Source organism: Mesoplodon mirus, assembly GCF_964341445.2.
Source record: "Mesoplodon mirus genome assembly, chromosome: 3".
Taxonomy (NCBI): domain Eukaryota; kingdom Metazoa; phylum Chordata; class Mammalia; order Artiodactyla; family Ziphiidae; genus Mesoplodon; species Mesoplodon mirus.
In genome coordinates this window covers 7,390,476-7,412,157 of record NC_138978.1, presented here as the reverse complement: position 1 = coordinate 7,412,157, position 21,682 = coordinate 7,390,476, and the positions used below count along the sequence as shown (strand labels likewise).

General features: G+C 44.2%; 1 protein-coding gene across 2 annotated transcripts in view; it reads left to right on the top strand.

The window, feature by feature from the left end:
- The window catches only part of CLSTN1 (calsyntenin 1), a 78,395-nt gene that overhangs the window by 50,592 nt on the left and 6,121 nt on the right, over positions 1–21,682 (top strand). The window contains exons 3-12 of one of the 2 annotated variants that reach the window (XM_082613016.1): positions 706–735; positions 1,906–2,101; positions 3,679–3,887; positions 7,009–7,158; positions 7,268–7,453; positions 10,208–10,456; positions 10,795–10,916; positions 16,145–16,307; positions 19,870–19,926; positions 21,225–21,382. In XM_082613016.1, the coding sequence (XP_082469142.1) occupies positions 706–735; positions 1,906–2,101; positions 3,679–3,887; positions 7,009–7,158; positions 7,268–7,453; positions 10,208–10,456; positions 10,795–10,916; positions 16,145–16,307; positions 19,870–19,926; positions 21,225–21,382 (1,520 nt within the window). The remainder of the gene's footprint in view (positions 1–705; positions 736–1,905; positions 2,102–3,678; positions 3,888–7,008; positions 7,159–7,267; positions 7,454–10,207; positions 10,457–10,794; positions 10,917–16,144; positions 16,308–19,869; positions 19,927–21,224; positions 21,383–21,682) is intronic. The other variant, XM_082613017.1, reaches the window with a different exon arrangement.

Below are 21,682 nucleotides of genomic sequence, written 5' to 3'. Positions count from 1 at the left end.
GGTTTCCCCGGCGAGGCCACGCTGAGTCCGGGGAAAGGGACTTCTACTCTGTAGGGGTCGCAGGGTGAGGTGAGCAGGATTTATATTGACTTGGGAGAACAGCTGTTTTCACAGAATAAAAGCCATGATCGCTGTAGCATCGCTACAGTTAGTACCGAATCTGGTTTCAGTTCGCATTTAAGTATATGTTCCATTAGAAGAGGGCTTTGTATTTGTTGCCTTGGTTGGGTACTTTAGGTGAGAACAGATTATTATTCAGCTCAAGAACAAAGGGTTAAAGTGAAATCCTTTCCTCCAACTGTTTTGCTAAATCTAACGACGACTTGAAAGTTACCAGAATCCAGCCACTGAGAACTTCGCTTGAAAATGAAAATCCGAAAACTGTAAAATAACAAGTAGACTTACTTAGAAACCGTTATCATCAAAGCAGTCATGAAGAGAAAAATCCTCATGACACCTGAGGGTGTGAGGAGACTTTATAGCAGTATTTCATCACTAAGCTAGTGTAATCTGTGGTAAGTTGGATTCATAGAGATGTTTTGTTACTGAAGATACAGTTTTGCTAAAGCTGGCTACTGAATTTGTTGTTAAATTATGTCAAGCTTTTCTGTGTAATATGTGCATCTTTGACTTTTTTTTTTCCTTATTGTTTCGGCTTCCTTCTTTCCTGTATTACTGACATGGGTTTATCTTTTCTCCCTTTAGAGAGTTTTGAGGTGACAGTCACCAAAGAAGGTGATAAAGGGTTCTTTCTATGCCTCTTACGAACATTAACCCACTAACTTTGTTTATAAAATTGGGAATCAGCCCTTAAACAGAAGAAACTGTCATGTTCTCTTATCCCTATTTATTCTCCTACTTTGTTTCTATTTTTAAGTATATTGATGGAAATTGTATGTAACCAGACCCTTGGTTAGAAATATCTGGAAATCAGACATCCATTTGAACTATATGGATAATCCTGTTCCTTTTTTTAAAATTGGATTTAAGAGATTCACTTTGTAACCATTTTCTACTAGTTGTAATTTTGGAAGAGTTCAGTTTTATTTTTATGTGAAATATACTCTGTGAAGTTTTATACATACATCAAAGTATTTATATGTATTCTCCTGTGGGCCAGAATGGAAACCTAGATTTTAACTCCTAAATAAGCTTGTAGACCAACTTGGATGTGCTTACGTTCCCAGGCAGGCTTCTTTTTCAGGTCTGATAGGATAAAGTCCGAAACGAAGGCAAGTCTAGCAAATCCCTCCCGAGAATGGAAACTGTATCTTAATTGTAGCTGATAGCTGTTGAAATGGATGCCTGAAAAGTTGGTATTTCTACCTTTTTCTCATTCAGTAGTTTGTTTTGATTCCCTAATTTTAGCCAGGCTCATTGCACAGGAAGACTTGTTTCTTCGATTTTTTTTTTTTTTTTGACAGACTTTCTGTAATAACGGTGCTGAACCTATGCCTCACGCTTCTTCCTCTCTCAACACTTAACTGTGCCTTCTAGCCCCTTCTCTGGTCCAAATCAAAATAGCTGCCCAGCCCTCCCAGGTAGCTGGGCAGTTCCTCCGTGTTATCAAGGCCTTGGCTGTTTGCTAATGAAACTACTTTGCCCTGGAGCTCTCTTAAGTACTCCTGTGAAATGCCTGTCTATATTTTTTCTCTTTCTCTTTTGTATTCCTGCATGAATGGATGCAAAGTTTAAACAAGTTGCTTGGAAAGCCAGAACATGCTTCTTTTTACTAAAGCCCCAGAACTTACCCCCTGTCCAAGCACAAGTGCCCTTGCTTTGTTCACAGACTCCCTAAACCCCTGGCTGCCAAATTGTGGTTGTTTATTTTCTTTGGGGGAGGAGGGGAGTGTGCCCTGGGTTTGTGTGGTGGAAATTCTAACCCACGCTGTTTTGACTCCCTAGGTGAGATTTGTGGATTTAAGATTCATGGGCAGAATGTCCCCTTCGATGCAGTAGTGGTGGATAAATCCACCGGCGAGGGAATCATTCGCTCAAAAGAGAAACTGGACTGTGAACTCCAGAAGGACTACACATTCACCATCCAGGCCTACGACTGCGGGAAGGGGCCTGATGGGGCCAACGTGAAAAAGTCTCATAAGTAAGTGAGCTGGACAGAGAGCGTGTGTGTGTGAGGAAAGTGGTGACAGTTGCCGCTGCCCCAAGACTTCTTGTTTTTGAAACATGAGGTAGAGGCTAGTTCCCAGTCGTCCCCAGTGAGATTGTAAGCTCTTTGAGGGCAGGTATCCTGTTTACCCTTGTGTATGGCTCCCAGCAAGTGCCTGGCACACAGTAGGTGTTGAATAAATGAACAAATGAGTAATTTTATCCCACCAGATACCCTAGTAAAGAAACTAGGGCCTTACATTGAAAATTCAAAAAGCCTACTTTTTCCCAGAGGAAGATATTTTGTTGTTATGTGTATCTTTTTTTTTTTTTCCTGCAAATTTAAAGGGCATGAAACGCTTTTGAGCTGGTGGAAGAAAGCTGACTTCTGCACCCCGTCCTGGGTGTGCTCACATCGCTCCTGCCAGTTGAGAACTGCTGGTGTCACGGAGAAGATGGAACAAGACTTGGATTTAGCCCTTTTCCAGTCTTTTCTCCGCCACTTACTAGCCCTTCGACATTAGGCAAATTTAACTTTGTCGTGTCTCAGTTTCTCCTTAGTGTATTGGCTAAGGAAGGAGGATACATAGGTGAGGTGAGGTCGCGTAACCCATTGTGAGGGTCAGGATGGATGGGTAGCACTGGGATGTGGAGGGTCTTGGTGAACAGTGGGAGTGCTGCCTGCCAGTGAATCCTGCCTCATCCTTTTTACAAAATGTGATATTATCATTTTCCTTGAAAAAGACCTCATTTCAGTCAGGGACCTTGTCTGATTCAGAAACATGCCCTGGTCAGTAAGTAGCACATGAGACTGACAGTTTTCTGTTTGTAGCCTGGTCTGATGATGCCCTAGTTTTCTTGTGCCCAGGCCGGGGAGACGGAACATGGAACCAGGAAGGGCAAGTCGAGGTCCTTCATGAGTTGGGTCAGCAGTGGATGCTGTCCCAGCAGTGGGTTCCGGATGGTCTCTATTCCTTAGAAGCAGGGCAGAACTGGTTTTAATGCTCATAATTTCCCATCTTCTATCTGTACTTGTTAACCCTTCTTCCTAATTTTTTTCCGGATTTTGCAACAAAATATTTTTAACTTTTCGATGGGAGAGCAAACAGATGTCTGATATAGTTTATCTCCCTTCTGCCAGCCCTGCCACACATTGTCAAGAAAATCCCAAGTCTCTCTCTCTCTCTTTTTTTTTTTTTTTTTGCGGTACGCGGGCCTCTCACTGTTGCGGCCTCTCCCGTTGCGGAGCACAGGCTCCGACGCGCAGGCTCAGCGGCCATGGCTCACGGGCCCAGCTGCTCCACGGCATGTGGGATCTTCCCGGACCGGGGCACGAACCCATGTCCCCTGCATCGGCAGGCGGACTCCCAACCACTGCGCCACCAGGGAAGCCCCCAAGTCTCTTATTTCATATTACTGCCAGCTCTCTTACTCGCTAGGACTTGAAAGAATCAACCAGATTCCTATATTAACTTTAAAAGTTAAAGGAAATTTAAGAATAGGGCGGAATTTTATTCTTGGGGTAAAAAAAACAAGCAAAACACACAGCCTTTCCCCTCCCCCTTCTTCCAGAGCAACTGTCCATATTCAGGTGAACGACGTGAACGAGTACGCACCTGTATTCAAGGAGAAGTCCTACAAAGCCACGGTGGTGGAGGGCAAGCAGTATGGCAGCATCCTGAGGGTGGAGGCGGTGGACGCAGACTGCTCCCCCCAGTTCAGCCAGATCTGCAGCTATGAAATTGTCACCCCGGATGTGCCATTTGCTGTCGACAAAGATGGTGAGCACCTGGGAGCGTACTTTCCTCACTGCGGGGGAGATGGGGTAGGCAGCCCCTCTGTGCCAATCGGCTGCAAACCCAAACTTTGTCTGCACTTCGGTGAAACTCACAGTTAGTCCGCTCAGGCTGCTCTAACAAAATACCATAAACCTAGGGGGCCAAAACAGCAGACACTTACTTTTCACAGTTCTGGAGGCTGAGAAGTCCAAGATCAAGGTGCCGAACGTCAGTGAGGACCTGCTTCTTGCTGTGTCCTCTCGTGGCAGGGAGAAAGCTCTAGTCTCTTTCTCTTGTAAGGACACTAGTCCCGTCATGAGGGCTCCACCCTCAAGACCTTGACTAAACCTCCTCACCTCCCAGAGGCCCCACCTCCTACTACCATCACATTGAGGGTCAAGAGTTCAACATAAGAATTTTGGGGAACACACACATTCAGTCCATAGCAAGACCTAACTTGGTGTGTGTCTGTGTCACATTTAAGTTTTTTTGTTTTTTAGTTAAAGTGTAGTTGATTTACAGTGTTGTGTTAGTTTCAGGCATACTGCAAAGTGATTCAGTTTTATATATATATATTTTTTTCAGATTCTTTTCCCTTATATGTTATTACAAAATATTGACTATAGATCCCTGTGCTATACATATACAGTAGGTCCTTGTTGGTTATCTATTTTTTTTTAACTTTTTTAAAAAATTAATTCATTTATTTTTGGCTGCACTGGGTCTTTGTTGCTGCGTGTGGGCTTTCTCTAGTTGTGGTGAGCAGGGGCTACTGTTCATTGCAGTGCGCAGGCTTCTCATTGCAGTGGCTTCTCTTGTTGTGGAGCGCGGGCTTCAGTATTTGTGGCACGTGGGCTCAGTAGTTGTGGCTTATGGGCTCTAGAGCTCAGGCTCAGTAGTTGTGGTGCACGGGCTTAGTTGCTCCGTGGCACGTGGGATCTTCCTGGACCAGGGCTTAAACCCTTGCCCCCTGCACTGGCAGGCTGATTCTTAACCACTGCGCTACCAGGGAAGCCCTATTTTATATATAGTAGTGTGTGTATGTTTATCCCAATCTCCTAATTTATTTCCCCCCCTTCCCCTTTGGTAACCATAAGTTTGTTTTCTATGTCTATGGGTCTATTTCTGTTTTGTATGTAAGTTCATTTGTATAATTTTTTTAAACATTCCACATTTAAGGCACATCATGATGTTTGTCTTTCTCTGTCTGGCTTACTTCACTTAGTATGATAACTGCTAGGTCCATCCATGTTGCTGCAAATGGCATTATTTCATTCTTTTTTATGGCTGAGTAATATTCCATTGTATACATATACCACATCTTTATCCATTCATCTGTCGATGGACATTTAGGTTGCTTCCATGTCCTGGCTATTGTAAACAGTGTTGCAGTGAACATTGGGGTGCATTGCACTGTATCTTTTTGAATTGTGGTGTTCTCCAGATATATGCCCAGGAGTGGGATTGCTGGATCATTTGGTAGCTCTGTTTGTAGTTTTTTAAGGACCCTCCATTACTGTTCTCCATAGTGGCTGCACCAATTTACATTCCCAGCAACAGTGTAGGAGGGTTCCCTTTTCTCCACACCCTCTCCAGCATTTATTATTTGTAGACTTTTTGATGATGGCCATTCTGACTGGTGTGAGGTGATACCTCATTGTAGTTTTGATTTGCATTTCTCTAATAATTAGCAATTTTGAGCATCTTTTCATGCATGTACCTTTTGGCCACCTATGTCTTTGGAGAAATGTCTATTTAGGTCACGTTTAAGTTTTTACTCTGTCCCCTGAAAGCCTCTTTTCTGGCACTAAATCTTGTGTTCTCTTATAGGGTGATCCTCTTTTTTCCTTTCCCACCAAAATCTAATAAAAATCCCCCGCCCAAGGTGTTTTTATTTTTTCATCTCCCTACCTTTCAGTCAGTGTGCGTCCGAATGAGACTGCCTCTTAGTCAGTTTCGTTTTCTGTTCTCCATCAGATTTGGCTTTTCTGCCTCGTCTTGAAGATGAAGGTCATACCTCGCTGCCAGACACCCCACCATCCTTAGTAATTGACTAGAATTAACTTATTCTGGAGCACAGCTTCTTTATTAGGTTACGGCTTCTTGATGATGCTGTCGTGTCTCCATTGTTAATGCACAGTCCAGAATCTTCGATGAAATGATGGACATTGCAAACGCTTTGCAGACATATTTGCACTCATGTTCAAAAAGCAGGCTTCTGTTCTACTGGCTGAGGGTAGGAAATCTCTCTCTAACAAAGTAAATCTTATAGCAAGAAGTATTTAATGCAGCTCCATCTTGTATTTTTATAAATTTATTTATTTATTTGTTTTCATTTTTGGCTCTGTTGGGTCTTCGTTGCTGCGCGCGGGCTTTCTCTAGTCTTGGCGAGCGGGGGCTACTCTTCATTGTGGTGCGCAGGCTTCTCATTGCGGTGGCTTCTCTTGTTGCAGAGCACAGGCTCTAGGCGCGCGGGCTTCAGTAGTTGTGGCTCATGGGCTATAGAGTGCAGGCTCAGTAGTTGTGGCGCATGGGCTTAGTTGCTCCGCGACATGTGGGATCTTCTTGGACCAGAGCTTGAACCTGTGTCCGCTGCATCGGCAGGCGGATTCTTAACCACTGTGCCACCAGGGAAGCCCTCCATCTTGTATTTAATATTTGAAATACTTGAATTATTTTGTCTCTTTTATTCTCTTACATGTTAACTATTAAATCTTAAATATAAAACCAAATACAACTATAAGAATAAATGGAGGCTGAATTCTGTAGACTCATTCCTCTGCTTAAACAGTCCTTCAAGGTGGATTTAGTGTGTGTTCAAGCTCTGGAGAGCATGAATGTTAATTATCTCAAGCATCAGTTTATTTCTGTGTCAGTGTTGCCAGGGCTGAAACACGTGCATTTTGTGTTTCAGCACAGGACAACAGAAGTCAAAAACAGTGGGTTTGAAAATAATCGGGAAAAAAAAAAAAAAAATATATATATATATATATATGAATCACTTTGCTGTACACCTGAAACTGACACAATCAACTATACTTCAAAAAACTATACTAAAAAAAAAAAGTCAGAAGCGAGAAGCAGAATGGGTTTGGGTTCTCACTGTTGTTTTTCCTCTTGGAAGGTTATATAAAAAACACAGAGAAGCTGAACTACAGGAAAGAACAGCAGTACAAGCTGACGGTCACGGCCTACGACTGCGGGAAGAAGAGGGCAACAGAAGATGTTTTGGTGAAGATCAGCATCAAGCCCACCTGCACCCCTGGGTGGCAAGGTGAGCCTCACTGTCTCTCTGCTGTCACACCTGCTCTGAAAATTTGTTCCCCACGGAGACCTAACAGGAGTTTTCTTCCCGCCCGCCGCCCGTGTGTGGACCCACACAGGATGGAACAACAGGGTCGAGTATGAGCCTGGCACCGGTGCTTTGGCGCTCTTCCCAAACGTCCACCTGGAGACGTGTGATGAATCGGTGGCCTCGGTGCAGGTGACGGTGGAGCTGGAGACCAGCCACATAGGGAAGGGCTGTGACCGCGACACCTACTCCGAGAAGTCCCTTCACCGGCTCTGTGGTAAGGAGGCAAGAGAGGGACCCTGAACCCCTAAAAGTCTGTTCAGAAGTGTGTGTGCGTGTGTGTGTGTGTGTGTCTGTGCATTTTAAGAACCACTGATTTGAAGCAAGTATTTCTCTAACATGCATTGAGAATCATCAAGATAGGCATTCTACAAGAGGAGTGAGCTTTAAATGAAATGAGACGTTTATGTAAGGACTGAAGGAAAAAAAAAGCTATAGGTAATGCAGTAGCTTTTGGGAAACATGAAGTAGAAGATGGAAACTAAGGAAACCTGCATCGAATTTATAGTCTTTATGTCCCACAAACAAGGTGTGGAGCAGCTGAGAGACAGAATGATCGCGCATCTGACCCAAGGCTAGTTCTCCATCTTCACCGTCAGTTTGGATATTTTTCTGGTTTGTCTGAATGAGGTAAAGGTGAGGTATGGATGCCTCTTGGCGAAAATGCTGAGGAGGAATGTTCCACTTGGCCAGTGGTAAAACACCGGTAACTTCAGTGGCCTCTTGATGCTCGGAAGGGCCTTTTGTAGGGAGCGTTTTCCAGTACTCATCTGTCTTTCCACTAAGTGATAATGACAGATTTAGGCAACCAGTTTTCTTTCATAATTGGAAATTGTCATATGAAGAAGAAGCAAAAGGGAAAAAGTATATTCTCTGCTGGCTCATCCTGATTCTGAATCCAAATACTCATAATCATGTACCTAAATGTATGTAAGTGAAGAGGTCTGGAACATTTTCTATTTTATACTATGTAGTATAGTGTAAAAAACGTACTTTCTCGTAATGCCATTGTTTTTTATGGTATTAAGTGAACATTCTCTCAGCAGAACAGTTTAAAGGTAGAAAGAATTTTCTATTTGAGTGCTTATTGTACGCTAGGTCCTTCCACATGTGTTATTTCATTTAATCTTCCCATCAGGCCTACAAAGGTGGTAGCATTGGCCTCGTCTTTACAGAAGAATTAGTTGAGACCGAGGGAGGCTGAGTCGCTTGCCCAAGGTCACACTTTTAGGAAGTAGCCGAGCTGGGATTTGGACCAAGATCGTATGATACTCAAAAGACCAAGCTGTCCCAGCCAAGTCATGCTGCCCCTAGGAATAGAGAAGTCAAGGGCCCAGTGGCTGTGAAAGGTTGCAAAATCCTCTGTGGATGAATTTAAAAGAAAATCGAGGCTGGCAATGTGTAACAAAAGTTGTGAAAATGTTTCATGTTCTTTGGCTTAGTATCCCATTTCTAAGAGTTTATCCTAAGGGGATAATCACGGAGACAGACACACAGAAGTCAAGGCAAGGTTTGTCACAGAGAAAAAATAGGGACAACTCCGTGTGCACAGGACAGATCTGTTAAATATATCACAGCACAAATTCTATACAATGAAATGCTATTCAGACATTTTAAATTATGCTGTAAAGAATATTACTGGGAATATATGTCGGTATGTACATAGCAGGACTCCGTTTTTATAATATATTCATATTATACATATTTTATAACATATATTCATACATATTATACATTTTTTTTTTTCTTTTTGCGGTATGCGGGCCTCTCACTGTTGTGGCCTCTCCCGTTGCGGAGCACAGGCTCCGGATGCGCAGGCCCAGTGGCCATGGCTCACGGGCCCAGCCGCTCCGCGGCATATGGGATCCTCCCAGACCGGGGCACGAACCCATATCCCCTGCATCGGCAGGCGGACTCTCAACCACTGCGCCACCAGGGAGGCCCTACATATTTTAATAATATGTGTACATTCATAAAGAAAGGACTGGAAGTGTTTATACCCAAATGTTAATAGTGGATATATTGGGGTGGGATCACAAGTAATGCTTCTTCTTTTTTTCTCTTTTCTTTATTTTCTTATTGAGGTATAGTTGCTGTACAACATAGTGATTCAAAGTTTTTAAAGGTTATACTCCTCTTTTTTTCTTCCTTTTAAAAAAAGTCCATGGTTATTATTTATGAATCTTTTAAATAATAAAACCCCTTATTTTTGAGGAGAAGTAAACTGAAACTAGCAAACTGTATAACCATTAAGATAAACGTGGTACCTTAATACATGCACCCCAGTGTTCATAGCAGCACTGTTTATAATAACCAAGACATGGAAGTCACCTAACTGTCCATTGACAGATGAATGGGTAAAGAAGTTATGTATATATATGTGTGTGTGTATATGTATACACACACACAGTGGAATATTACTCAGCCATAAAAAAGAATGAAATATTGCCATTTGCAGCAACATGGGTGGACCTAGAGATTATCATATTAAGTGAAGAAAGTCAGACAAAGACAGATATCATATGCTATCGCTTATATGTGGAATCTAAAAAAATTATACAAATGAACTTATTTATAAAACAGAAATAGACTCACAGACATAGAAAACAAACTTATGGTTACCAAAGGGGGGGAGGGGAGGGATAAATTAGGACTTTGGGATAAATATATACACACTACCATATATAAAATAGATAAACAAGGACCTACTGTATAGCACAGGGAACTATACTCAATATCCTGTACTAACCTATAACAGAAGAGAATGTAAAAAAAAGTATATATATTTATATATGTACGTATAACTGAATCACTTTGCTGTACACCTGAAATTCACACAACATTGTAAATCAACTCTAGTTCAATGAAAAAAAAGACAAAAAAACAAAGACGGTACTTAGTGTGGCTTTGAAATGCTTATCCCTTTTGAGTTCGTCACATGATGCATAGCGAGTGTCTCCATGTTGCTTAGGCGCTGCATCTGGCACAGCTGAGCTGCTCCCTTCGCCGGGCGGCTCCTTGAACTGGACCATCGGCCTCCCCACTGACAACGGCCACGACAGCGACCAGATCTTCGAGTTCAATGGCACTCAAGGGGTGAGGGTCCCAGATGGCGTCGTTTCTGTCAACCCCAAGGAGCCTTTTACGATCTCTGTGTGGATGAGGCATGGGCCGTTTGGCAGGAAGAAGGAGACGGTCCTTTGCAGCTCAGACAAAACAGGTGGGTGAGCTTCGCTGTAAGGGGCGTCTGCTGCAGTGGTGCCTGGAGGCGGGCACCTTATTCTAACCCTAAAGGCTCCCACACGCTCTTGGTGACACACGTTGTTCTGTGCTCGAGACACAGCACTGGACTCTGGGCGTTTGTTAGCTTTACTCAGTGGATTGGGCCCCTCTTCTCAGTAAAGCCCAAGCGTATTTTTTCTAAACCCTGCCTTGGCCCACCATGGAGAGTTCATCCGTGCTGATAAAACTGTGTCTTCAAGATCCATTAAAGAAATAGCTTTTATTTCTCCTTTGGGTCTTAAGTCGGCAGTTTACTAGTAGAATTACTCTTCGCAGATATGAACCGACACCATTATTCACTCTATGTCCACGGCTGCCGGCTTATTTTCCTCCTCCGTCAGGATCCTTCAGAAGAGAAGAAATACAAACCTGCAGAATTCCACTGGAAGTTGAATCAGGTGAGTGCATGGAAAACTCACTGCTATGGATGTTTTTCAGAGAGATTAAATGGGCACTGCGACCGTGAACAGGACCAGCTGTTTATGGGCAGGGTTTATTTAAGATTTTATGATTTCTGTGTCTGTGGGTAATAGGACAGCAAATTAAATCCACTGAACTCCTTTTTACTGAAAGCCTAAGTTTGTTTTTTTACATGTATGTGTTTTATACATAAAGTATTAATACAGGCATACCTCATTTTATTGCGCTTCACAGATATTGCAGTTTTTATAAATTGAAGGCTTGTGGCAACCCTGCATTGTCAGATAATGTTAGCATTTTTAGCAGTATTTTTTAATGAAGGTATGTACACTGTTATTTTTTAGACATAATGCAGTTAGTTGCACACTTAATAGACCACAGTATAGTGTAAACATAAATTTATATGCACTGGGAAACCAAAATAAATTCGTAAGACTCGCTTTATTGTGATACTCGATTTATTGGTGTGGTCTGGAACCAAACCTGTGATGTCTCCAAGGTCTGCCTGTATAAAGAAATGATATGTTTTAAATCCCAAAAATCGTGTTATAATTTATTGAGATAAGCAGCACTTGCTTAAAAATTGGGATTGAGGTCCTTGTATTTGTTTATTATTTAAGGCCTTGGCTCCCAAATTGTGCCAAGGACCCTGGGTGCCTCAGCAAATTCGGGGGTGCAATGGGATATTTTAAATATTCAAGGAACCAGCAATCTTGACACCTTTCAGACATCACATGAACTATTATTTAGCTCGTGGGAATTTATAGTTTCAACATTAGAGCACATTATACTTCTTGTGATGGTGTCATATCTTTGCAAAGCTGATTTCCTAACAGTTGCTGAGATAAAAATCAAGTGTCATGTGCAAAGAATCAATGTGTTACAGGAAATGAGGAGATGCTGTAAACTGAGAAAGCCTTTGCATTAAAATCACAGCAGGTCGTTTCCTCTTGTGATTTAGAGTTGGGACAAGAAGGAAACCTGAGCTTAGTTTATTTGCCTCATGGAGTTTGTGGATAAGAGCTGACATAGTGTTATATGTGCCTGTAGTTGGTAAAATATAACATTGTCTGAAACAGTTACAAGATAGATAGATAGATATAAGAGCACATATGAGAAAGGAAAAAAGTATGTGACGGTGGAAAGATGAAGTGACTGTCCAGTTGGCAGCGTTCATCTCTTACTGTTGTAATTTTTATTTACATAGATCTTTCTTTCTCGGAAACTTTTGTCATCAGTTTTTTCAAGAAACTAAGAAAGGTATCATCCAGAAAAAAATTTTGCAGTGTAGGTAGACATTTTAGGTATAGTTTTGTTTTTAGTAACCACAGTCTACACTTATATATTCAGTTTCTTCTGATTACATGTTTTAGAAACTTTATCATGGAAAATTTCACACATAGGTAAAAGTGGACAGATTAGTGTAAGGAACAACTCTACACACCCTGGCTTCAATAATTGTCAGCTCTTGGTCAACCTTGTTTCATTGTTAACCTCCACTATTAATAATTTTTGTTCAAATTGTCTCATAGATGTTTTCGTGTTTACAAATTTGTTTGTTTGAATCAGGATCCAAATAAGGCACCATACAGTGGGATTGGCTGATAGACCTTTTGAGTTTATTTTAATCTATAGATTTTCCTCTTCTCTCTTGGAATTTCTTTGGTGACAAAACATGCTCCTCTCTCTGTGGTGTCATTTAACACGCTCCTCTCTCTTCCTTAGACCCTGTAAATTGGGACTGGGCTGTAAAGGCTTGATCAGAATGGGGTTTGCATGTTTCTGATCTGTTTAAGCTCCCTCGAGCTGTTTCTCTTTGAGATTTAAGCAGCCGTCAGTGGTCAGTGTCACCACCCTGTGGCACTTGATCTCTGGTCACTTGGGTCGTAGGAAGTGTTTCTCAGGAAGGGCTCATGGGAACAGTTCATTCCTGAGTTCTTACATGTTGTTTTAATAGTTTGTCTGTGGCCTTTATACTGAAGGTCACTTTGGCTAGATATAACATCTCTGGCTCCGATGTAAGATTTCCAAGAACAGAAAATGTCTCTCCATTGAGTTCTGATGTAAAATGTTGCTGTTAAAATCTGACAACAACCTGATTTTCTTTCCTTTATAAAACACTCAGTCTTTTTGTTTGGATGACCATGGGATGTGTTGTGTTTTTTTTTTCCTTCTTTTTTTTAAGGTCATTTAATTTTACGAATATGTCTTGGTTGTTTTAGGTCTGTTTTCCCAAATATGCGGTATGCTTTTTAGTATCTAGTTTCAAACGTTTTGGTATTTCAGGAAAGTTTTTGTTATAGTTTTTAGTATTCTCTTCTATTGCTTTGGTTTTCCGCTCTGGGGACTCCTCTTATCTTTTGTTGATATCCTTTACCTGTTTTCTGTATCTTTCCCTTTTGTTTAAATCACTCCTGTGCTTTGTCACCTCATTTCTGAGTTGCTCTAATTACAAACTATGTTCTTCTGTTTTGTCATTTTCCTCATGTCTTTTAGTGTGTTTTGAAATAACAGATTATCATTTTCATCTCTTTTGTTAGGTATGTCTTTCAGGTATGGTTTCATTATCTGAAGGGAGGTTATTCCCTTTGGTTGTCTTTTTTTTTTTCTTTTAAAAACTTTTGGGGATTGAGTCGTGATCATTTTCCCCCCCTCGATTTTACATGAAATTAGCTTTCCTACACTTTGAAAAACATGACTTTTTTTTTTTTCCCTAGCTTTAGGGTTTGATCTCTCCCTTCTGTTGTTTTCATAAAGTATTTTTTTAAAAATGTGGCTTCACACACTCTGGAATCACCTGGGTCAGAAGCCCTGTTGCTTTCCTCCACCCGACTTGTTTCAGCATTCATTCATGTAGTTACTTTGTCACCAGTATTGTCGTGGGTGTTGTCTGTGGTTTGGGGTTTTACTACCCTAATCACCGTGTTTTTAAGGAAATTAAAAAATTATACTAATTCTCCTACTCTCTTCTCAGAATATGCTCCTGGTATTTCCCAAGAAACCTGTACTATTTTAAAAACTGGGGGTGTAATATAAATCACTTTCTGAAGCAGCATATATTACAGAACTTGTTTTAAATAAAGAAACTAAAATTAAGATCGTATCTGTCTCAAAAGTGAATTACTGTGCAATTTCTTTATTTAGAAACATGTGCGTATACATTTATACACACATACATTATGCATATATAATAAACATATATACAATATTAGAGATTTCAATTTTTTCCTCAGACTTATCAAGAGCAGCTGCTTTTCTTTTGGGGGTAATCTTTGGTAATTTCTTCATTTATTTTGATGTTTCTGGTCTGTTTTAGCTCTTGATTTCTCCTTGGTTCAGTTTCTTAGAGTTTAAAGGTAAATTGGGCAAGCTATTTATTTATTTATTATTTCTAAATATTCATTTTTGGCTGCGTTGGGTCTTAGTTGCGGCACGCGGGCTATTCGTTGCGGCACATGGGCTTCTCTCTAGTTGTGACGCAGGGGCTTCTCTCTAGTTGAAGTGCACTGGCTCAGTAGTTGTGGTGTGCGGGCTTAGTTGCCCTGCTGCATGTGGGATCTTAGTTCCCCAACCAGGGATCAAACTCACATCCCCTGCATTGGAAGGCAGATTTCTTTTTTTTTTTTTTTTGCGGTACGCGGGCCTCTCACTGTTGTGGCCTCTCCCGTTGCGGAGCACAGGCTCCGGATGCGCAGGCTCAGTGGCCATGGCTCCAGTCGCTCCACGGCACGTGGGATCTTCCCGGACCGGGGCACGAACCCGTGTCCCCTGCATCGGCAGGCAGACTCTCTACCACTGCGCCACCAGGGAAGGCAGATTTCTTAACCACTGGACCACACAGGGAAGTCCCTGGGCAGGCTTTTTTTTTTTTTTTTTAATTTATTTGTTTGTTTATGGCTGTGTTGGGCCTTTGTTTCTGTGCGAGGGCCCTCTCCAGTTGCGGTGAGCAGGGGCCACTCTTCATCACGGGGCACGGGCCTCTCACTATTGTGGCCTCTTGTTGTGGAGCACAGGCTCCAGACGTGCACGCTCAGTAGTTGTGGTCCACGGGCCTAGTTGCTCCGCGGTATGTGGGATCTTCCCAGACCAGGGCTTGAACCCGTGTCCCCTGCATTGGCAGGCAGGTTCTCAACCACTGCGCCACCAGGGAAGCCCTGGGCAGGCTTTTTAAAAATACAGTTTTAGAAATTTCATCCCATAGCGCCTCCTTCTCTGCCTGTCCCTGTTCTTGCATGTCTGCCTCTTCCTCTAAAGCCAGAAATCGGGGAATGCCAGAGCAGCCAGGCCTTGGAGACAGCAGGCCAGCACCCCACATGACAGCAGGGGAGATACTGGGGAGCTGCTCCTTCACGGTAGGAGAGGAGCTCAGTTGAATTTGGCCGTCTGAGCTGTATGTTCGTATTTATTAGACCATCACCTTTGAACTGAAAAGGAAAGCACGTGTGCTGTAGTGGGCCTCGTTCAGAAACTGGAGGCATTTTTCATTTTTTAAAAAGATTTTTATTGATTTATTTTTGGCTGTGTTGGGTCCTTGTTGCTGCACGCGGGCTTTCTCTAGTTGCAGCGAGCAGGGGCTACTCTTCGTTGTGGTGCACAGGCTTCTCATTGCGGTGGCTTCTCTTGTTGCAGAGCACGGGCTCTAGGTGCGCAGGCTTCAGTACTTGCAGCACGTGGGCTCTAGAGCGCAGGCTCAGTAGTTGTGGCGCACGGGCTTAGTTGCTCCGTGGCATGTGGGATCTTTCCAGACCAGGGCTCGAACCCGTGGCCTCTGCATTGGCAGGCGGATTTTCAACCACTGCGCCACCAGGGAAGTGCCACATTTTTCATTTCGATCCAGAAAAGGAATGGCCAGCCCCCTGGGTGGTGTCCATCCTGCCGATACTAGAATTTCCTGGTGTCATGCTGTTGGCAGAAGGGAATCAGGCAGCTCCCTGTCTGGGGTCCTGTCACATGATGAATGAGTAGCGCCCCCAAGTCTGAAGTGTCCTAGAGATGGTAGTGTCACCTTGACCTTTTGAGGTGAGATGCGGTGGGATGAGACGTATTTTGTTGTTGTCATTTTAAGTCTTTTCCTTTTTAGGAAGACAGAGGTTCATTCTGGGTGACTTGTTCTCGTGTCCAGTTATGTCACTCTCATGGCTGCGTCTTTGGGTGAGAGGGAAGGTGGACGTTTCACACTTAACCACTCACCCTCTTGGCCTTGTAGGTCTGTGACGAGGAATGGCATCACTATGTCCTCAACGTGGAAATCCCAAATGTGACTCTTTATGTGGACGGCGTCTCTCACAAGCCCTTCTCTGTGATGGAAGACTACCCACTTCATGCATCCAAGATCGAAACCCAGCTCATGGTGGGAGCTTGCTGGCAAGGTAACGGTCATCGGCACCCCGTCCCCTCCAGGCTTCGAGAATTCAGTACTTCTTCTCTGCTCTGTTGGTGGAAACAGGCTCCTCTCAGAGTCTCACATCCCTTACTGTCTTCTCCTTTCTCTTTTCGTTCCTTTGCCCGGTGTAGCCTTTCTGGGGGGCACGGCTGCTGCCAGGCTCCAGGAGGGCTCTATTTACGATGTTTGATGAAGGCGTTAAAGGATGGGAACTCCTTTCCCGGGGGTCCAGGAGGAGATATGCAGAGGGAGAGAGAGTGTCATTGAGGACCTTGTTTATAAATTATTTATGAATTAACCTGTTCGTTGGAAAGTTTACAAAAACAGAGAGGCAGCCATCAGGCACAGATATGTGAGTTGCTTTGGCCAGGAGGGCTCGTCAGAGTGATTAGCACTTGATAACCTGGCGGGAGCATCTTCAGCGAGGATTGGGGGAGAGTCCGTGGCCGTCTCTGCTGGAAGACCGGGTCGGGATGTGATGACAGCCACCAGCGAGACGATACCTTTTATTCTTGTTTTCTGAGTGGCAGGCTGTGTGCCGGTGGCTTCACATACATTATCTCATTGATCCTAATAATACATTTGCGGGGCAGCAACTCTTTTTATCCCTATTTCATAGCTGAAAAACAGGGGCTCAGAGAAGTAGTGAGCTGTGTTACCAGCTGGTTACATGGTGCTAGGATTTGAACCACTGGAGCCGGTGCACTCAGGCCCCGCGTTCTGACCCACCAAACCAGGGGTGCTAAGCTTTTCTGTGCCACGGAGTCCTCTGGTGGTCTGTGAAGCCTGTGGACCTTTCTCAGGGTGATTTCTTATTAGTCTATGAAACAAAACAAAATACATAGGATTTCAAAGGTGACCAATTAAACTGAAATAGTTATCAAAGTACTAAAAGGATAACTTTGTAAAGCAGTAACGCCTGTGCCGCTTTATTAACTCATGAAGCTCAGGCACCTCCGTTAACTCCCAGGAGGCAGAGCGGGAGGGGCTTTGTAACGTGCTGTGAACCGACAGCGGAGCAGCCGGCAGGACAGGAGACCTGTCGGCACAGTCATAGTTTCTTCTAATATTCCTGTGATTTGTAGCTGACATGTATAACCAAAGGGAAAACTAAATTTTAGAAGTTAGTAAAAATTAAGCACGTGATTTTTCCCAGACCCCTTGGTCTGTCCTCAAGGTTCATGGGCACCGCCTCCAACTTTGCCCTTGACTCTGTGTTGTGTCACTTCAGGGTGTCATCATCACTACATGTACTTGCTAAATAGGCCTTCTTTTTCCTTCCCTTTGGAAACATTATACCTTGAGTTAGGTTAGAAATTTATGAAAGAGCCTAACTGCCAAGACAGTTTTGCTGCTTTTAGGAGAATTTGAATTTCATAATTTTCCTGCAGATCCTTTCAGATGAAAAAGAATAAGACAGTATTTCACAGTGAACTTCTTCAGCAAATTCCCAGATTTATTACTGGTGACAGTCCATCTGTGAGAAAGTAGAACGTGAGACCAAGGAATGAGGAATAAGTTATTAGAAAGTTTTTAGTTGTTACCCTTAAAATTTTAGTTCAAACTTCCTTCCCAAATTAAACAATAATTTCTGAGTAATGATTTTAAAAATAAGAATAAGAATACAAGGGACTTCCCTGGATGTCCAGTGGTTAAGACTCTGCGCTTCCACTGCAGGGGGCACGGGTTTGATCCCTGGTCAGGGAACTAAGTAAGATCCCACATGCTGCATGGCGTGGCCAAAAAAAACAAAGAATAAGAACACAGGTGTGGGGACTTCCCTGGTGGCGCAGTGGTTAAGAATCCTCCTGCTAGTGCAGGGGAAACGGGTTCGAGCCCTGGTCTGGGAAGATCCCACATGCCATGGAGCAAGTAAGCCCGTGCGCCACAACTACTGAGCCTGCGCTCTAGAGCCTGCAAGCCACAACTCCTGAGCCTGCGTGCCACAACTACTGAAGTCTGCGCGCCTAGAGCCCGTGCTCTGCAGCAAAAGAAGCCACCACAGTGAGAAGCCTGCGCACCGCAACCAAGAGTAGCCCCCACTCGCCACAACTAGAGAAAGCCTGTGCGCAGCAACGAAAACCCAATGCAGCCATAAATAAATAGATAGGTAGATAAAAATTTTAAAGAGGCGTGATATTTACATATTAAAAAAAAAGAATATAAGTGTGAACCTAAATGTTATTCTGGAAACTTTGTTACATGGGTTAAAATACCCCACCCCACCCCCCCATCCCACCCTGCCTTCCTCTTCATGTCACGGTGTCTCTGCCATCAGATGGCAATCAGTTTTCATCCTTTCTCATCTCTTTCTACCTCAGCCCTCTCAGCATCCTCAGCCAGAAGAATCTGCCTAAATTTCCAAACCAAACACAAGTTTTAAAAATTTTAGTTAATGGGGGAAGAAGATCTCCTTTCTTCCTTTCAGGGGATTTGAAGTCCCTTTCCCTTCAAGTTCACTGTGGGGAGCCTGGGCTGGAGGCCCGCTTCATGGGATCAACAGAAACGTCAGTTGTAACTGTGTGTTAGGGGGATGTAGGAGCTGTGTGGGCTCCGGGGCTCACCTGTGCACACCTGGCCTCGTCCCCGTGTGGCCGCAGCAGGAAAGGTGGTGAGGCCTGCACCGTGGGGTGGGGCGGGGAGAGGGAAGCCGTGCAGCCACCGCGTGGTCTGGAGAGTGGAAATTCTGTCCTCCATCGCTGGGCGGGTGCCTCGACCCAGAACACTGGTCGGGAACCACAGCCACCGTCCCCAGGCCCGTCACCGATTACGTTTCTCTGGGTGAGTTCCTTAACCTCTGACTCTCCCTTTCTGTTCAGAAAAACTGGTTAAAAATGCCTTCTTTCCTCTGTCAGTTGGAAGTCAAAGTCTAAACCGATGTGAACTCCTTTTGAGCTTTCAAAAAAGACATACATGTTCACTACATACCAGGCTTTGGACGGTGACACGTGTCTTCCCCGTTAAAAAGGCCGGCGCTGTGGTCCAGGGTGGGTGCCTTTTGCACCAGGTATATCTCTGCCGTCAGCGCCAGCTGCCACCTCGCAGCGTCCTGCCTGGACAGGTTGAGGAGATGAGTGAATTCAGTGCACAGCTGTTACTCATCTCATTTTGAGTCCGACCTGTGTTTTGGCAAGGAGGCTGCGGGAAGGTGGAATAAAAGAGGAAAGAGATAAACAACAAGGTCCTACTGTGTAGCACAGGGAGCTACAATATATTCAATATCATGTGATAAACCATAATGGAAAAGAATATATATGTATAATTGAATTGCTTTGCTGTAAAATTAACACAATATTGTAAATCAACTATACTTAAATAAATTTAAAAAAAAAGAATGGAAAGAAGCACGGGGGTGGTAAATATCCCTTTGGGAAAAGGTGACCAAGTACAGCTTTCATCCAGTGTGGAGTGTGTCCCCAAGAGGGATGGAAGGGGAATTTTTCTCTTGGTGTTTGTGTTTGGTAGCTTTTCAAAACTAATTTTCAAGGTCCAGTTTGAAGAGCCTAACCTCTTGGTCCTTTTCTATTGTCTGTCTTGCTTTTCTACAGAGTATTCAGGAGTTGAAAATGACAATGAAACTGAGCCTGTGCCTATGGCCTCTGCAGGTTGCTGGACTTACTTGCCTACGGTTCACTATTGTGTTTCATTTAAAGACGAGACATCCATTCATTGTGCATTTCGCATGAGACACCCAAGTTGCATTTTGGTCCCAGACACTATTTGAGCTGCTGCTTTGCCTTATGCTACCCCACTGCATCATGGCATTTCCCTTTTCTGCCCGTTCTGATCCCAGTTGAAGTGAGAGCAAATGACTCATTAATGCAATGTACTAATGGGAATTTTTTTTTCCTCATCCAATTTTACCCCATCCCACTGCGTGAGGCGCCCTGCTGAAATCTCACAGGCTAAGTTTGGTTGGGAGGCCACCTCCTGCTTCTCGTGTGTCTGAACCGGGAGACAGGAAAAGACTCATGGCTAGATATTCTGTCCTGACTGATACTAAGTTTTAAATAATGTTTCTTAGAAATCTCAATCCCTAGTGACGATTTAGTGTCTAACGTCCCTTATCCGGAGTGAGGCGTGCTGCTGACAATTGGCCTCTCCTCCCCCTCCAGTGTAAGAACAGGGTTCAGTACCTCCTGGTTTTGGCTCTTTGTTACAGTCTGTCAAGGGCCACCTTCTGGCTTTTTCTTGTAACGTCTTCCCTCTCCCCAGTTATCCTCAGTAGTAGGAGACAGGCACACTGGGACTTAACAACACAGCCGTGTAGGCGGCCTTGACACTAGGCTTTGTGCAGGGTGGGAGTTTAGCATTCCTTCTATCTTTCTACTCCTGCCTGTGTACGCTCATCCCCAAGTTTGTACGTATTCCCTGAGTATGCTCAGTTAGAGAAAGCAACCCAGGGGAATTACCTGGCGGTCCAGTGGTTAGGACTGGGCGCTTTCAGTGCAGGGACCGGGGTTTGATCCCTGGTCGCGGCACAGCCAAAAAAAAAAAAAAAAAAAGAAACCCAGCGCCTGATCCAGCTGATTGAGAAGGCAGTGGTTGAAGAGGCTGGCGCTGGTAGGACATCACTTGCGTACCATGATGACGGGTGCAGCGAGGGCCACCCTTACCAGGAAGTGGCCGCATGTGTGGGGACACTCATGGGACCTCTTGGCTTCTGGGCTTCAGGGGAGGGACCCCCAGCTCCTCTCTTCACCGGGCCACATGCATGATCATAAACCATTTAATTTCCTCATTGTGCTTCCATGTCGATTGCAAGGCTAACAGGATCTGGTAGGAACTAACCCGCATGTCCACCCATCAGGCTGCCACCGCCGGTAACATCACATTGAAAAGTGAAGCAGGAGGCCCTGGGCTGCACTCACAACTTCTGCTTTTCCGCCCCCGTGTTCTGCAGGTGGTGACCTGCACATGACTCAGTTTCTCCGAGGTGATCTGGCTGGCCTGACGATCCGTTCCGGGAAGCTCACAGATAAGAAAGTGATTGACTGTCTGTACACCTGCAAAGAGGGGCTAGACCTGCACATCCCCGAAGGCAGCGGCAGCGGTGTCAAGGTAACACCAGCACCCACCTGCACGGCACCCACGACTTCCTCAAGCACAAGTGCGGAGGCTGTTGGCATAAGGATTGATCGGTGATTGGTCCTGAGCTGCTTTTACTCACAGCATCTCCGACACCACACATGTGGGGTGTCCTTCTCACACCAATTCTCCAGCTCCTGGGCCCCAACTCCCCAGGCGTCCTGTAATCCAGTTCAGTCCTGACACTAACTGGGCACCAGGCCCCACTGCCCCCCACATGCCTGCTCCTCTGGTGCCAGCTGCAAGGATCTGGGCCTCCGGTACCCACACTCG